The 18420-nt window shown below is 47.1% G+C and overlaps 1 protein-coding gene and 1 long non-coding RNA gene across 6 annotated transcripts in view; both read left to right on the forward strand.

Moving 5' to 3' along the window:
- Positions 1 to 18420, forward strand: part of ASTN1 (astrotactin 1) — a 305254-nt gene that overhangs the window by 256020 nt on the left and 30814 nt on the right. For all 5 annotated transcript variants that reach the window (XM_045452809.1, XM_045452805.1, XM_045452807.1 and 2 more), the window contains one exon: positions 15503 to 15771. In XM_045452809.1, coding sequence (XP_045308765.1) covers positions 15503 to 15771 — 269 coding nt within the window. The remainder of the gene's footprint in view (positions 1 to 15502; positions 15772 to 18420) is intronic.
- Positions 3859 to 11186, forward strand: LOC123585027. The gene is made up of 3 exons (XR_006705858.1): positions 3859 to 7344; positions 8212 to 8300; positions 8582 to 11186. It is a non-coding gene; the product is annotated as an uncharacterized LOC123585027 (long non-coding RNA).

Genomic DNA, 18420 nt, shown 5'->3' on the forward strand with positions numbered 1-18420 from the left:
GTGATGTGTGTAAATTATATAAAATTTAAATTTCAGTATCCATAAATAACACTTTATTGGAACAGGGCAATGCCATTCGCTTACATATAGTCTGTGGCTGCTTGTACACTACAAAGGCGTAATTGAATAGTTGCTTCAGAGACTGGTGAGCCACGAGGCCTAAAATCTATACTCTCTGGCTCTTTACAGAGAAAGAGTTGCCAACTCGTACCATGAATGGTAGCTCTTGTTATTAAGGATGCTTTCATCCCTCAAGGCCTAGCCCAACAGCTCCCTCTCCTCAATGAAGCTTTCCTCAATGATTAGAATGGTCTAATCATCCTGATACTGTCTGGTCCTTATCTGATCATTTTGTTTTAAAAAAAAAAAGGCACTGAAATTCCATATATCTGTCTTATCTCTTCTACAAGGTAATACAGCCTTTGAATGCAGGGATTACACATAATTCATTTTGGTATATTCAAAAGACTTGCACAGTACCTTGTAAATAGACATTCAATAACTTAGTATTTGCTCTATCAAATTGAATTGAGTTCCAGTTTGGGTCTTTTGACTTTTGCTTGATGTCAACCAACTTTTTGATGGAAAGAAAGTCCTAGGAGGGCTGACAACAGAAGCACAAGAAGGATCTAAAAAGATTTGCTCTCAAAAAAAATAAATACTGGTAACAACCTTGAGATGAGTACTTCCCACTATACACACAAAATTTCAGCCTTGGTTGCTTGTTGACAACATTCACTTTCCTATGTTTCTGAAAGTACAGTTAGATGTGCCTCAGGGATTTGGAAATACCAATGATTAATTTTCTTATCAACCATCTTAAAGGAGTCCTTTTGTCCCAGCTTCCTTGATATCACTTAAGTTCCTGGCACTGGGGTGAGATTGTATTTTGTTAGGAGTATGTGCACTTACACATACACATGCACACAGGGGCAGACATCTATTACATTGTGTGGCTTTATTTGTTTGACATTAGACTAGAATGAAGACAATATCTGAATTGTCCTCCAGTAGACTTGTTACTATAGGAATGAAAATTAAATCCAAGATCCTATAGCTACAAGGTTTAGAAAAAGATAGGATTCATGACTCGATATATCTGAAGTGGCTTATCTTCTGTATTTCTCTGTGGGTTTTTGATTCCAGATTGATATAAGGGAAAGATACCCCTGAGGTCTTCCTGAAACCTAGGAGGGATTTGCTTTTTCTCTCTTCTGTGAAAATAAAAAAGAATCTAGAAGTCCCAGCACTCTCTTAGTACTAACCCCTAAGTATTATAGATCGTTACTCAAGGTCCTTAAATACTGCCATTTATATACTACCCACGTGTGCAGGAACCATCCAAGTAGTATTGAATTTCAGGGAGAAATATTTTGTAACTAGAAAGGTTGGCTTGGGGGATCAAAATTTAATCTTACGTAGCATTTTTATTTGAAATAGGTAAAGCTCAGCATGGTCACCAGCATCTTTTCTACCCATTTGCCCCCATTAAAAAAAATTTTTTTAATGTTTATTTATTTTTGAGAGAGAGAGAGAGAGAGAGAGAGAGAGAGGGCATGAGCAGGGGAGGGGCAGAGAGAGAGAGGGAGACACAGAGCCCAAGGTGGGGCTCGAACTCAGGAACTGTGAGATCACGACCTGAGCTGAAATCGGACACTTAACCAAGTGAGTCACCCAGGTGTCCCCTCTTTCCCCCCAGGATTAATGAAAAGATCACCCAACTGCTGGAGGGATGGGTTGCCAGCCTTGAGGGTCACCTTGGGACCATAGGGACCATGTCATTTTGAACAAGCATACTACTAACAATGATGCTTGAGAGGCCACCATTAGGCAAACCAGCCACATCTTTTGATTGATTGTCATGCATCAAAGGTGTACATGGAAGCACGTGGTCACAAACGAATTATGAATTTAGCATCATCTTTTCCTTCCCCTCTCCCATCCCATGGGGCTGTCATGAGTCCAGTACTAAAGCCAGTGGGTCAGCCACATTCTGGCTCTCCTCCCTCCTGCCATCTCAGGCAGGTAGCTCAGTACTCACAGAAGCCTGGAATTAGGCGTGGCTTCCTTGGCCTCACTTTTGGGGGGCAAGTAGTGGAGCCCTTCCTCAATCATAGTCTGTTTCCCCACAATGTGGGGGATTTCTGATCCCTTAACTATGTAGGAACGGACTTCCTGGCAACCTTGGTGTGTTAGGTTCCTACAGATCCAAAGCCTGCAAGTTTAGTCCTCACTTACTACTGAGTATTCTTGTTCTGTCTCTAGCTCATGAAGATCCTTGTTCTGTTTTTGATCGTCAACGTTCACTTTTCATTCATTTTGTATGTATTGAGTACTTACTGGGTGTCCAGACTGTGCTACAAGACTGGGCTAGGTTTTGGAGATGTAATGGTGAACAATGACTACCATTGAGTTATTGGAATTATTGGAGGCCAGGCTAAGGGTTTGACATGTCTTATCCCATTTAACTCTCAGAACAACCCAGTGAGACAAGTTGTGTTATTCACCAATTTAACTCATAAGGGAACTGTAGCCCAAAGAGTTTAAACATCTTATAATATATCCCAGACCTCTGAATTTGAACCCAGGCCTAACTGCCTCCTCTCAGGAGATGAGGAATTCTGGGTGAAGAAGATCTTTGCCAGCTGAGGTGGTGGCCTGGGATATGATATGCTCACAGTGTCTGTCTCAATGGTTTATGCTGAGACAGATGGGGCTTCACCCCTTTCTGTTCTTCCCTTCATTTTCAACACCAGACATCTGCTTTCATTGGTGGTCCAGTATCAAAGGTCTCAGAGACGGCCCTCCTCACTGACCATGTCCTCACACATCATTGGGTCTGGGAGCTTCTGCGGGCTCAGTGGCTAGGCAGGGCCATTTCTGCCTGGCTGTTGGCTGGCTGGCCTCCCCATCAACCATTAATTTCCTTATTGAAATAAGAAAAATTGTATGTGTGCACAAGAGTGAGGTAGACTTTAATGGAGACTGTGGTGTCAGGGCTTTTAATGGCCAAAGTGACAAGATGGCCTTCTTTATGGGTGATGACAGCTGGGCCCTGCTACATGAGTAACAGCCTCTTTCTTCCTTGGCTGGAAGAAACCTCACAGGTCATTCTAACATTTGTAATCATCTTGATCTCTGCTCTTGCTATAAGCATGCAGGGAAGTAGAGTAACATCACAGTGTCACCTTGGTCGGACATAATGATAAAGTTCTCTTGAAGGCATTTGAACGAGATGAGTTAATAATGAAATGAATTAATAAATACACACCTTTATACTCACTGTCTGCAGGAGAGCATTAGATCTGGCTTCTGCATCTGCCCCTCATTTTATTGTCCCCCTGAACAGAACTGTCTGCATGGATGTGGCCTTCTCACGTCTCCATGAAGTTCTTTATGAGATGAATGTGCATGATTGACTAGATCTATGCTTGGTCAAGAGTATAAAGTTTTCTGACTTTGATTATTATCACCTAAGTAGGACTGACCACACAGTGTGGTTTTTGTCTGGCAAAATCCAGGAAGCACCAACAATAGAGTTGGATGGCCAACAATAGAATCTGCTGCTGGTGGCAATATCCTTCTCAGGGTCAGCATGCGGTCCTCTTGGCTGGGGAGCATGCTTGGTTACTTCTGGAATAGTTCAGGCCAATGTCATCAGAGTCTGAATCAGTAGTTTTCAAATTAGGCTGCTTGTGCCTGGGGCTCTGACTAGATGCTTGAATGGCTCCATAAACAATAGAGTTGTTTATTTTTTACCAAACAGTCAAGATGCCAAACGCCTAGGAATCTATTCCCCACTTTAATTTCTTTTACATATTGGGATAACGTGGAGAATTTTTAAGAAGTGTTCTGGCAATATTTATAAAATAAATTACTCTTGTGTAGGGTGTCGAATCCCAACATGTCATGTGAGGATGGCCGCGTTATCCGAAGTCAGAATCCTTTGGTATGTCTGATAAGATGCACATCCCTGGCCCTGCTGCCACTGCACTAATTTAGAGAAAGACCAAGAAGATGAAGTCACAGAAAGTAGCAGTTTAACATCTGGCTGTTAAAAGGGACACAAAGCCCTTCTTCTGAAGAGCCCTCCCCCCCACCTCCCTGCCCTGCCATGACATCCCTAGCAGTGGCTGTCTGGCTTCCATACGAATGCTTCTGCCCACCATCTCCTAGGCAGCCCATGTTACTTCGTATCAGTTGTAAGTTACTACAAGATGTGTCCCTGAAGGAATCTAGAGTCCTCCTTCAGTCTCCCCCATACCCAGCAAAGTGGATTTCCAAATTTCCTCATGGGCATGCCCTAAGCCTGTCTCTGAAGCCTCTGATATCACTCCCCATCATATCAGTGGCTACTTTTCTATCTACTCTCCCACCTCACACACTGGAAAAATGAGCTTTTGGCAAAAATGCGTCTGTGCACGTGAGCACGGAGTACTGTACTGACACAGAGTAGGCACTCAGTGAAAACCCGTGGCTCAGTAAACTCATTCTCTCCCATTTCCTTCCTTGGATCTTTATTCTACCTCTGAAACATACAGAATTCATGTGATCCCACGTCCATGTGACAACCCTTCAGATCCTTGGAGAGAGAGCTCCCAAGTCCGCTTCCAGGTCTCCTGGTATCCATTCCAGACTCCGCCCGCCATCTGCTTCAACCATTGTTGATAGGATACCGGGTCCCTGTGCCCCAGAACCCTGACTGCCCTCCCTGTTTTCAGAGTATGTCTCTCCCTGACTCACCCAGAAGCGAACCGGCTTTCGGAGGGTGGCTTCGTGACACCACTTCTGCCCATCGCCTCGGTCACTGCACTCTCTTAAATACAGCCTGAGATTACATCCGCCTGCTGCTCGTTGCTGGCCTGTTCATCTTGCAACCCTTGCTTTCCCGTGCATCTGGTTGTTTCCACCACTTGCAGCCAGGCTGAGCCAGTGAGCCCTCCCTCACAGACCAGTGTGGGTTACAGCTCTGGGTGAATCTATGTCTCATAAGGAGAGTTTGATTAAGGCTGGATGGGTGGCTGCAGGGACCATATGTCTGAGAACAGAGCACAGGTCACCGAGAGGTGAAAAGATCCTGGTCCACTCAGCACATTTGAAACTCAAGAGAGGAGGACCAAGAGGTAAAAGACTTAAGCAGAATCCAAATCACCACCAGGAGCCACAATCTATTGGAGCCCGTGGCTCCAACGGGCAGGACGGCAGCATAAATTTCAGTGAGGCAAAGCTAAGTGGTAACGGACTTTAACTTCTGTCATATATAGTTAATTTGCAGAATAAATTGGTCAGGGCAGCAAAAGGACTTAACATCCACATTCATTTGAAAAACAGAAGCTAGATGAGTATCAAGAGGAAAATGGAGACCGTTACGACATTCCCTTGCTGGTTGGAATAGTATTATTATTAAATAATATTTTTATTAAAAATTTCTAGACCGTTTGGTAGTTAAAGATATTTATACACCAGCCTTCACAGTGTCTCAGCAAGGCATTGAATCTCCCTCTGCGGAGCCACAGAAGCCCCCAGAGGCTCCCACCTGAGTGTAAGTCATGTCAGCATCTCAGCCACTCTCTCTGTCTCTCTTTGTCTCTCTCTGTCTCTCTCTGCCACACACACACACACACACACACACTGTGCAAGCCAGGCTCTTGTCACGTGGAGCGAAGGCAAGTACTGGTCACGTGCCAGTTCCACCCATTTCAGAATGTCAAGGAGTTTCTCTCCATTATGCTTGTCTTGTCCAGATTTGAAGTCTGAAGGAAAAGAGAGGACAAGCCCCCAGGTGGAGCACATAAAGGGCAGGAGACTGAATACATGGAGGAGGAGGTGGAAGGAGTCACACACAGAATATCCCTGAGGGGATGGCTCTGGCAGAGCGAAGGGGACTCCTGGGCACCCCTGACTGGCAAATGATACTGCCTGGGAAATAGGAGGAAGCCTCGTTAATTCCACTCCGGAAAGGACCGGAATCTCAGAGAGGCCCACGCTGGTCCTGGGAGCGGTGTCTCTCTGGTCCAGGCTTCTCCCTCCACTTGTGCCTGGGCTACTCCCCAGAGTGATCCTGGCTCCTTCTGCCCCCGAGTGGTCTGAGGGTGCGCTTGGCTTCCCAGCACAGCTTCCCAGACAGGACACACAAGACTGGGGAAAAGAGCTAACCTGCGGACAAGAGCACGGGAGGCTCTGCTGGGAGCCCGCTGAGCGTGCCCACTCACTCGGGTGGTCTCTCCACTAATGGAGGGTCGCAAAGAGCCATCCCACGGGTGCTCCTCATTTCCTCCTCTCTCTGAGCCCCGTCCTCCGCCTACCTCCCCATGCCGCTCTGTCAGCAGGGATAATCCCGTGCAGCTCTGTACATCCACAAGGCTGTGACTCTGAATCTCGATGTCAGGTTTATTTTGATGTTGACGAGAAGCTGCACAGAGCTGCAGCGGGGCCTTGGGATGCTGAGGGAGCCGAAAACTTCTCTCTTCCCATTGCCTGGGGCCCTGGGAGGAAGTCCAGCACATGCACGGCCAGCCCCCAGGCATCACTGGCCGTCGATCAGGGGAGAGCTCAGTGGTTGATGTCACAATGCTACAGGCTATGGACACTGCAGTGGAGGGACTGCAGCTCTTACATCCTGAGCGGCGTCTCCCTAAAACTCATGCCCAGCTCATGTGACCTTACTTGGAAACGGGTTCTCTGCCGATATAATTCACAGAGTGGGTCCCAAATCCAATGACTGGTGTCCTTAGAAGGAAGAGGGAAACTTGGAAAATTTGGGCACAGAGAAGGCGACCTCATAACAGCTGAGACCAGGATCGGAGCGGTGCAGCTTCAAGCCGAGAAACTCCAAGAAATGCCATGAGGTGAGCCACTAGGGTCACTAGGGCACTAGGGGATTCTTCCCGAGAGCTTGCAGAGGAAGCGTGGCCCTGTGGACACTTTGATTTGGGACTTTGTGCCTCCAGAACTGGAGGAATAAATTGTTCGAAGCCACTCTGTTGGTGCTGATTTGTTTTGGCAGCCCTAGGAAATGAAGGGGGAGAGACTGGATTAGAACAAAAACCTTGGAGAACCGCTCAGAGTCGCATGAAAGGCATCTGGTGAATAACGTGTCGGGCTGTAAGAGGCAAATGAAAAAATGGAATCACGTCAACATTACAAAAGGGTGTTCGACAGTGTGCACGTGTATTCATTACACTTCAGCCGAGGCTGAGCAAGTACCTGCGGAGTACCCAGTGCTGGGCTCTGGGGACATATGGGTGAGTAAGGCCCCATCCTGGAGAAGAGTGGGACAGACAAGACATGGAACCAAACTCAGTCCGATGCAGTGGTGGGTGCTCTTCTGGACACGGGCTCCAGGTACCAGTGGAATTGCTTCTAGTAGGGACGATGGGAGCAGCGAGGGTCTTAATAAATATATAGGGAAGGAAAGGGGCACCTGGGTGGTGCAGCCCATTAAGCTCAGGTAACTTTGGCTCAGGTAACAATCTCACGTTCGTGAGGTTGAACCCCACGTCAGGCACTGTGCTGGCAAGCGGAGCCTGCTTGGGATTCTCTGTCCTCCTTTCTCTCTGCCCCTCCCCCACTCATTCTCTCTCTCTCTCTCTCTCTCTCTCTCTCTCTCTCTCTCAAAATACATAAACTTTAAAATAGATAAATGAATAAATGTATAGAGAAAGGCGGAGGGAAGAGAGAATTTTTGGTGTGTGAGAACAGTGATACCAGCCCCATCTCCCATATGCACTTAGTAACTGTTTCCAGATAACCCCCCGAGCCACATCAGGTTTCCTGGCCTCAACTTTATGGTGAATCCTAATGAGGCTTTGTGTTACGGACTCGAGGAGTTACAGGCGGTGAGAGACCAGAAAGAGCTACGATCCCTTTGCTTCTTGCCACCCCTTTGTATTTGTTGAATGCTCGCCAAGTGCCAGGCATTGGGTGAGAACCAGGCAGGTTCTGGGCCACTGGGGACTGGCAGTCTAGCTGACGAGAAGGGTTCATGTTTGACAAAGCTTTAGGGCTTCCTAGGAATTCTTGGATTTTATTATCGATCCTCTTGAGACACATGGGGCTGCGGAAAGATGGGTCTCTAGGCATCCTCAAAGCGGCGGTTCATGGCGCTTTCTTCATTTTTCCCCTTTTCACTAAGTTCAAGATTAAAGGGGGTGCAGATGGAGTCACAGCCAGGCAAAGACCATCTTTGTGTTTTTATTAATCCCTTGGCAGGTGCTGCTATTCCATTTTTTGGACTCAACCTCTCCTCCTAAGTGGACCATCACTATTACTGACCAAAAAAGAGGCTGACAGAGGCTTTGGTGAGTTTTGGTCAGAGGTTCGGTCAGTTCGTTACTCGATTAACTGTTCCCGTGCCAAAGAGGACTAAGGACTTTTGGCAAAGACAGAGCACTGCACCTGCACCAAAACTTCAGTTTAACGTGAACCCAACTAGCCAGGAACCTCAACCAGGCAATCGTTTGTTTGACAACGTGCCCATCAAGGGGAGAGGGAATCCTAAGAAACTGTAACCTTAGGTTATCGATCAACTTTTCAAAAGCCCTTTGGGGTATATGTACCGTTTTATTTCTGTCTCCTACAGCTTCTAAATCTGCACAGTCATAATTGATAAACAAAACGATCACCTGAGGTGCCTTGAGGAAAGGCTTAATTCTGTTTGGTAGGCAATGCTTCACGAGGCAGGGAGAAAATTGGAAAACTGCATTTTTAGAGAAGAAAAATGTCAACAGGAATTGGAGGAAAAGTAAGCATTTTCTGGCTAAGTATCAATTAAACAAAAAATTCAATTTTCCAGAAGACACCTTTTCTTCAACCCCACAGTTAATTGTGCTTTGCCAAGGTGCCCAGTAGATGTTTGACGACTGCTAATTATTTAACTGGACCTCACCACACCCAGAGATGCTGCTCATGCCTATAACAAAGACCATTTGCTATTTCCAGAAGCTTCCTGAAGAAGTACCAAAAAACTAGATCTGAAGTTTCAGAAACTTTAATTTGAGGGCCAAAAGAATACATCCTGACATAGGATATTTTTTAATTGTGAATTCATGTGTAGGGAAGGGCAGGAATATAAAGTCTATGTCCAACATGTTGGACAGTTGTGAACCAATGGTTTTCTAGTATTTAATCCTACACATCCCCAAAGATGTGCTTCCTCTAAGCTCATGGGTAATGATGAATGTGTGCCTGGAAACATGGGTGGGCTCCTGTGTACAGGCTGAGATGGGGCAAGGTAGGAAAACTGCAGAAGATACAGGTTTCCATGTTTCATCCTTAGGGCCATTCTTGGGGGCTAGAGCGTCCCCCTGCTCTTGCTGTTACAACCACTGTCTTTTTTTATTGGTGAAGTAGAATGCACGATGCTGAATCCCAGTACAAATGCTGTCACTCACGCCCCCCACAGCGATGTGCCTTCCACCTCAGCCACTGTTGGATACCCGCGGCCTCATGGCCCAGGACACCAATCATATCCGTTTGCCACTTTGTGACATTAGTGACTGTAACGCTCCCACATTTACTAGTCACGGGAGAACCACTGCCTGCTCGTCGGTGCCACAATCGGCTGCTCCTTTTTTTAAGCTTAACTCCTTCTATCCCAAGGTAAACGCTCCATGTACAGCCATAGCCTTTGAGATTTTACCCAATTTGCAAGGTGTCCTTTTACGGTATTTCCTCAATTTTTTGCAAGGAGATTAACTCGGGCCAGTTCACATTTGTCCCTGAGAGGGGTGGAACTTGCCCCGGATGGACGCCCCTCTTTTTTTTTAGGAGAAAACCAGAAAATCTCAAAAGAACACAGGACGGCAAGGCGAGAAACGAATTGAAACCCTGCCTGTCTGGTTAGTACCTAGTCACGTCGTATACAAGTCATTATAAATGATTTATTAATTCGACAGACGTCGGTAGACATTCAATACATATTTGCTTAATGAATTGTCGAATGCATTAACTACTTGTTAGGCAATAGCAACACTGTGGGACGCTACAGTGGAAGAACTAGACACAGTTTTGCCCCTCGAGGAGCCCGTTTGGTGGCGGGCGGGGCAGGCAAGTAGACAGGCATCGTGAGAGTAATTAACTTCGGAGAGGCCTCACTGTGTCCCAGGTACGGCAAAGCTGTCTTCATGGATTATATCAGTTCACCTCCACCGCGGCTTTATGAAAGCAGTTCAGTTGCTGTCTCTTTTTTTAATGGACGAGAAAGCCCAGGCCCAGAAAGGTTCAGAAACTCACCCCAAATTGTACAGCTAGCAAGTGCTAAGGTCAGAAGTCAATCCCGGGCAGTCTGACTCCGAACTCACACTTTAAACTGCTATGCCGCTGGGGCAGCCGTGGGCGAGCAGAGGAGTGGATGGTTTGGGGAGGTAGAGAATGTGGAGACTGGGTGATTGGTTGGGAAGGCAAGGAAGAACCGACAACGAAGCCGGGCCTCGCATGCTGAGCAGTGAGGAAGCTGGTGCCATTCGCTGGACGAGCACCTTGGAGAGAAGAAGCAGGCTGATGGAGAGAGTGTGGATGAATGACCACAGCAGTGTGGGACATGTTGGCTTTGAGGGGCCCGTCGGACATTCAGATGGATTTCCAAGCAAGCTATTGACAAGGCTCTGTTAACACCGGTGGGAGAGGTCCCGGCTAGAGACCGGGAGTTGGCTGTGGTTAGGATAACGCTTTGTTCTTGCCACTGGATCCTTCAAAGCTTTAGTACGAGGCTAGCAACTGTTTACAAATGCTTCGGTTTTATTCTTTATGTTTGACTTGTTTTTAACTTTTAAGTCTATGGTCGTGGTTGTTATAGTCACCCCCTTTACCCTGCCCCCCAAAACATATATCCATGGGGAGAGAGAGAGAGAGAGGAGGGATATGGATACACTTGAAATGGTTAGAGGAGTTTCAAAGATGAAACCCAATTGAAACACAATTACTGACCCCAAACACTCGCTGTCTCCTACAGAGGAGTAGAGAGAAGTGGCCAGTTTATGCCCTGTCCCCTTCTCCTTGATTATTAACCCATCACATTGTACTCTATTCAGGTCTCAGAGACTGTCTTACGGCAAGTCTAGGAGTTCATTTTAAGTCATCCCAAGTGACCTGAACCTCCCTGTCCAAAGACGTGACCAGACATCCCGAGAGACTGATCTGTGCCGGAGGGCGTGGATGGAAATGTGAATTTAGATACCTCCAGGACACCCTTTGTGACCAGGAGCAGGCTGGCGGCGGGGAGGGTGGTGGAATGCAGGGTGTTGGGGGGCTCCAGGGTGCGGTTTGCCACGGCTGTGCTTCATCTGCCCCACGTCAGGCTTTCTTTCCTGTAGATCCTGTGCCGTCTCCAAGGGCTAGGATCTAATTAGTTTGCATTTGATTTCTTTGCTGCCTAATGAACTACCTCTGTAGTTCTGGCTGTGATGTCATTAGCATCTCATTGCCTTGGGCACCAACTCAGGAGAGAGAGTCTTAAGCAGTCCCTGAATCCTACAGGAATTGTACCAATTTACTTCATAACAACTAATCCACCTCCATGACCTGTCAGTTCCTACCAGCAGAGCAGACCCTGTATGAGGATGGGTCCCTCGCTTTTATCATCCTCGTACGCTCCTGGGTCTAGGTGGGTCAGTATGTACACGCCTAAGGCCATGGGCACATCCACAATGAGATTCGGAACATTGAGGATGCCAACATTCTCATTCCACAATATTCTATTGAGGAAATTCATCCACTGGGTGCTGTAGGATACAGATTTAGCCTAAAGCAAATGGCATTTATTTATAGCAAACTGTATTTGCAAAATGCTTTGCAGTTTTGGGGTTGTTAACTACATTCCAGGTTGGCTGTTCTTCTACTTATATGAAAGCTAAGTGTCATGGCTGGACTCCAAAGCCTCCCTGAGAGCAATTCGATGAATTCTGCAAACAGGGATAAGAGGGGGCCACGCCCCTTCGGGCACCTGGATGCCCTTGATCAGAAGGCACTTTTGCCAATTATAATCTTTTAAGACCTTAATTGTAGCTCCTTTCTTATGTCCAGAGTCTCTGTAACTTGTTGAAATCGCATATTCATTTTATTAAGAGACAACGTAGTGACTTAAAATACTAGAGAATTTCCACCAGGGATCTAGAGGGCAGAGGAGGCAAGGAGTACCTAAAGAATGTAACCAGAGTGGGAGGTGGAGGGGAGAGCCATTGAACAATAAGGAAATAGGGGGGGTCTCCTCTCTGTGACTCTCCATGCACTCTCTCTACCTCCCACTCCAACACTGAGGGGGAGTTAAAAGCAAATGTCAAAGATCAGACTCCCCTAAAGCTTTTAGGATTTGAACTACTCTCTCGCTCGCCACAGACATGATGTTATAGGTGCTCTCTTTGGGCAAAGGGAGATTTATCTGGGCTTTCACCATCGGACTCCATCATTTTAAGGAGTATTTCCCAATTGTGCCTTTAACTGCGCATGGAAAATGCATTTCCTCTTTGAAAAATCTCTCTCACACACACATCTCTATTCTTTGCTGGAGCCTGAATGGATGGCTTTGGGAGTTCGCTGCTCATCACTTCTGTATAAATCCAGCTCCTTTCTAGACAGCTCCGTACTGCATGACCAGGGGGCTAGAGGGTCCTTCACAGGGCCTGCTTTCTATGAACCTGAATATTTTCAGGAGAAAGAAAATAGGATTCTGGATCAAAACAAGAGTTTGGTGGTCTGCCACCATCTTCTTTTGCATCCTCCTTCCCACGCCTCTCTTCTCCCTAACCGTGCTCCTGCCCGGATATTGAAGGGGATTCGTGGTGTCTTGATTTTGCTTGGGACAGTCAGAAGACAGCCACCAGGGAATAGCCTCTCAACTGGTTACAGCAATTACAAGTCTTAAGGATGGAGTGCTGGAGGGCTGGGAGGTGGTCACTCAGCTCCACTGTGTTTGGGGATTCGGTGCCCTCTAGTGGCCACATCTGGCTGTCAGAGCGGTGCACCCTAAGTGATAAATGGGCAGGCGTCCTCCACCTGAATGCGTGTGGAGTGTGTGGTGGGCAAGTGGGGGGCAGAGTTCCTGGATATTTGGGGATTCAAGGCGAGAGGAAAGGAATTTGGTGGCATATTATCTCCACTTAGAAGTGTCACTCCATGTGAAGGATATTGAGGGAGGATTTTCATTCTCCGTCTCTCAGAATTACCTGTCTCTTGCTCTCTATTGTCTCTCCTTAGGATACATTTTCTGGAATTAGGCTACTCATTAAATTTTTTTCTTATTCCACTGGAAAAAAAATGGCACTGTCACACACTTTTTTAAGTTGCCAGGTGTTACTTTTCCAAGTTTATTTTCTGTATAGTACCAGAGTGGCCACACAGAATTCATTGCAAGATTTTTCCTCTCACAGAAGTCATTTTACACTTGATATCGCCATCTAGTGGTCATTTCATGGGACCTCTTTTCCCCGCCTCTGTTGAATACACTCCACAAAGAGGGCTGTGGGTTGAGGAGATGAATCTGATCGGAAGGGTCACGAGGGCCCTCCAGGAGACACTCAAGCTCCATGGCAAGGTTTGTGCAGCAAAAATTTTTAAATTTTGTCTTGAAAAGACGCACTGTGTTTTCACTGATTTTTTTCTTTTTTTTTTTTGGAGTTTCACTCACTTCCCCAATGAATGAAGGCCTTTTTTTCTAGAAATCGTATCAAGAATCCAAGACCTCATTCACTTCTTCTCCCTGCCCAGTCCATATAGCCTGTTGAAGAAGACTGAGGCCTGGCCAGGGGCTGGGTGAGGAGAGTCCTTCCAGATTGTGGTCATTTTACAAATACTCTCAGCCATGGGACTGACTGAGTTGCATAAGCCTGAATGTCAATCAGGATTTACATGTGGCTCAAGGGACCTTGAGGCTCGCTGGTGTGGGCTCCTGGGCCTCCCTATTTGATAACATCATTCTTGGTTTTGGTACGTGTAGTGATGCAGTTTTTATAAACTAGGAAAGGCTTCAGTTCCACTCTGGGTTTGTTATTAAACAAAAAGCAAATGTGAAATGAATTGTATCCCGTGTTTGCAGTCACTGAGAGAATCCTTTGTGTTAGTGAGCAGGGGGAAAGCCATGTCAGTGGAGTCTCTGGATGAAGATGCCTCATCCACATAATGAGGGTGTTCATCTGGGAGACAACAGTGCTGAAATGTCTCATGACGTTTCCAAACAGGTTCATATTACATAATAAACAAGAGACAAGTGAGCAGAGCACTCCCTGGACCCCAAAAGAGAGAACCTTGTTATCAAGTCAATGAGTTGTATCCCGGTCACCTTCTGGAACCTTGCAACCATTTCCCCCAGAGATCTGGCCCATCGAGTACCGCATTTCCCCCAGATCAGGCCGAGACGACCAGAATGAATGTTCTAAATCTGCCCCTTGTTTTTAAAAGCTCTGTGGTCTGCATGAAATTGTCTCATGTTCGGGACTGCAGTGGTGTCACAAAAGGCCAGGGGTGTAGAAAGGAACCCAAGGCAAAGGTAGACTTGGGTCAACGGACCCTACTTCCATCTTCCTCTGGAATGAAGAGGTTAAATGGGAAATCATGAAGGCTTGGAGGACAAATATCAAGCCATGCTTTCTTCCATAGGGAACAAAGTATTATGTTCGGGTAGGCATTTCTCATCTTTGACACCAAAAATAAACCAAGAGTTTCTCTAACTACCTTTTTTACTCATCAATCAAGGGCGATGTGAACCTGTCTCTTTGGAGTGCTTTGGAACGCAGATCTTTTTGAAAAAGCCAGAACTCCCTCCCCATATTCAATACATTGATGGGTAATGAAGCAGAGAAGTCCTCTTCTTCCCCCAATGACTCAAAGGCTTTGGAATCTGGCAAAACTGGATTCAAATCCCAGCTCTGACCACCTACTACCCTTGTGTGATCTTAAGGCTCTTGGCCTCACTTTCCTCACCCCTAAAATGGATGCAATGATGGAAGTCCATGCAGAGAGTTCTTGTAAGGGTTGAAGGAGGCCTGGACCGGATCTCACTTCATAGTTTAGGTAAATCTTACCTGTGGTTATAATGAAGACTGTTATGGTGGTTGGCCATGCACTAGCCACTGGGGTGTGTGCTTTAAAAACATGTTGTCATTTATTCATCACACAACGCTAGAGGTAGTACTAGGAATATCTTCATTTAATGGATGAGGGAGCTGAGTCCCGGAATAATCACTGTTGCTACTGTTTGTATTCCTGACGACAGTCCTAGATCCTGCACATGCATTGAAGATGCCTCCCTCTGAGGGGATCAGTGGAGCTGATGATTCTCCGAAAGGAAACAACCTGATCTCACATTTAGAAGGCTGTTTCCAACTCTGTTGGTTACTGGGAGGATGGGTTCCCCATATTCAATGGGAGGTCAGAATCACATCCGTTACCTGCCAGTGACATTTCGTGACCTCCCTACGATTTGACTCCAGCACTCGGGCCACAAGAACATGCAAGACCTTGCTCTTTCATGATCCTTGCTCACTGTTCCTTTTCGTTTTGTGTCCGGCAGGCAACTCTCCATCCGATGAGTCGGAGGAGCGGGAAAGAGACCCCAAGGTGCTGACGTTCCCAGAATACATCGCCAGCCTGTCAGAGTCTGGCACCAAGCGCATGGCAGCTGGGGTCCGCATGGAGTGCCAGAGCAAGGGACGATGCCCCTCATCCTGCCCCCTGTGTCATGTGACATCCAGCCCTGACACTCCTGCTGAGCCAGTTCTGCTGGAGGTGACCAGAGCAGCCCCCATCTATGAACTGGTGACCAACAACCAGACCCAGAGGGTAAGAGGCCTGGGACCCTTGACTCTGGGAGGCCTGAGCAACAACAGAGGGCTTTCCAGATGGCCTGGGGAGTGACAGGGTGTAGTTGAGCTCCCTGCTAGAATATGGATAGTGAGACTTTTTGTTGAGCTAATCCGGGCACATCATTTGTTTAGATTTGCATGTTTGCATATGAAATCAAATCAGTGCATCCACAACACCCATGGTAATGAGTCAGGAGTCACAACTCAGCATTAGGGTAGGTCCTTGAGCAACAAGGGCTGGAAAGAAAAAGGTGGAGAGGGAGGCATGGCATTCGTAGTCACTAAAGGCCTTGTTCAGAAAGCCTCAGGGGACAGTCTTGAGAGGAGGCTCGGCTCCCCTAACAGATCCCGAGCCTGGACCAGCTGCGAGGTTAGGAGGAGTGCGTCAGGCCCAGGTCCCGAAGGGAAGGGTCTGGTCTTAGCCTGGAGGGGATGGTTTTCTGCCCGTCACTTTGACTCTCAGAACAAAGACTATAAAACACCACATCCATGCAAATCTTCCGCCTCAAATAATGCTACTAGATCATGACATTTCCCAGCAGCACCCCCTTTCCCTCTGCGGCTCCCTTTCCAAAGGTGCTGCGAGAAAATGAATGGACCCAAAGGGATAAGCTGGAGACCTGTGGCTTAGCTCATCTCCTAGCTCTCTGATCTCCTCAAGGACAGACAGAACAGAGTGGGTCAAACACACAACAGCAACGGTGATGACGATGACAAGACTAAGAACACGAAAGCTCAGGGTGTGGGACTTTTGAGACTGCAGGCAAAGGTGGCCTTGGGGACAAGATATAGTACAGTCGGAGCAGAGAGCTGCTTACCTGCCTGAGAGGTGTGTCCATCGAGGTGGGGCCATAATTGCTTTCTCTGTCCTCCTTTAAGGGACACCTGGTGTATCGTGTTGTTTCATAGGTGATGCTCAGACCAACAAGGACAGATTTTGCACACGTGGGCTTCCCTCACCTTTCCACCTCTGCCACAGACATTTCACTGAGTGTTTGAAGACAAGGGTTTCTCAAAAGAATAAATGGTTCCTTTGGCCTATGAATTCCTCTTCAGTCTAGTAGAAGTGACTGGGGAGGAGGAGTTGGAGAGAAAGGCCCACAAGAGGGGGGTTTACAAGGATGATGAGGAGGAGGGGTTGGTGTCACTGTGGAGACCCAAAGCTGCGGTGGCTTTAACCCAGCACCCTTACCTGTCTTTTGTGAGCACCCAAGGCTGCTGGTGCCCCAGGATCACCTTGCCTGGGAACTTGTGCACTTGCCTGGGAACAGCAGAGGCAGAGAGCACACTCCCAGCCCCGTGCTGCGGGGCAAGGCGTGCAAAGCTGCAGAATAAGGAAGAGCCTGGTGGGAGAAGAGGACAGAGACTCATGGCTTCCTGCAGGGGCGTCATGAGCATGATGGGGAAGCTGGAGGAATCTGTCCTTCATCATCCCCCTCTCTGGATCTCCTACTTGCCACATCTTGGCCCCTCCCTGTCTCCCTGCACTGGTTTCCCGAGAGTGGTTGGGAGATACCAGGCATCTGGCCGTATTTTGAATATTTTAATTTCTAAACGCATAGAAAAGGTGGCCGAACTGGTTCAGTCACCATCACGTATTTGATTCCTCAGACGCACTCTTTCTTCTCTGCTCATTCTCTCTACTCCTCTGCTTTTCCTTCCAATTTTCTCTTTCTCCCAAAGAATGAGGATGTGGAGTGTAGAAGCAAAGGAGGGGGTGGGGGAGCTAAGTCACAAAACCTGTAAGTCAGCGTGTGTTCTTATCCCTACCTCTCTGGCATGTCTGGAACCAATTTTCTAACCTCTCTTGGTCTCCTTGGCCTCCTTCTCTGGGACCAGATAATCTATGATGCCATATTTCAGTCTGTGATTAGAAGCAGCCCAGAAACCAGTAGGTGGAGCCGTATAACCCACCAGGTGTCCCAGACCCAACAAACTTGAACTCACCATCTTCCACCCCAAACAGCACAAACATTGTGCTTCAATCTCAGTGAATGGGATTCTCTTCCACCAAGTTGCCCCAAATGGAGACCATTCCTTTTCTTGTCACTCCCTGACATCTGTGTATCACCAGGGATCACAGATATCTTGAATCTAGGGGCATCTGGTGGCTCAGTCGCTTGAGCGTCCGACTTCGGCTCGGGTCATGACCTCGCGGTCTGTGAGTTCGAGCCCCGTGTCGGGCTCTGTGCTGACAGCTCCGAGCCTGGAGCCTGCTTCCGATTCTGTCTCTCCCTCTCTCTCTCTGCCCCTCCCCTGCTCATGCTCTGTCAACCTCTGTCTCAAAAATAAATAAAAACATTTTTAAAAGTTAAAAAAAAGAGGCAAATACCTTGAATCCATTCTCTTGTTACTGTACCCCCATCACAGCCTAACTATTTCAGTCATCCACTGTAACATCAGGCCGCCATCTTGTTACAGCAACCTCTTACTGGTTTTCCTGTGAGACCAGTCAGAGTTTTCTCTCTGATGTGGATATCTGGTCTTACTGCAGCAAGATAATTCAGTGGCTCTGCAGAATCTGTTACATACAATCTAAAATCCTTAGCATGTCATTATAAGGGCCCTTCATTGTCCCAACGGTGTCTTCACTTACACGGTTAGGGTGTACCCACTCTATACTTTT

This window comes from Leopardus geoffroyi, chromosome C3, assembly GCF_018350155.1.
Source record: "Leopardus geoffroyi isolate Oge1 chromosome C3, O.geoffroyi_Oge1_pat1.0, whole genome shotgun sequence".
NCBI classification, from domain to species: Eukaryota; Metazoa; Chordata; class Mammalia; order Carnivora; family Felidae; genus Leopardus; species Leopardus geoffroyi.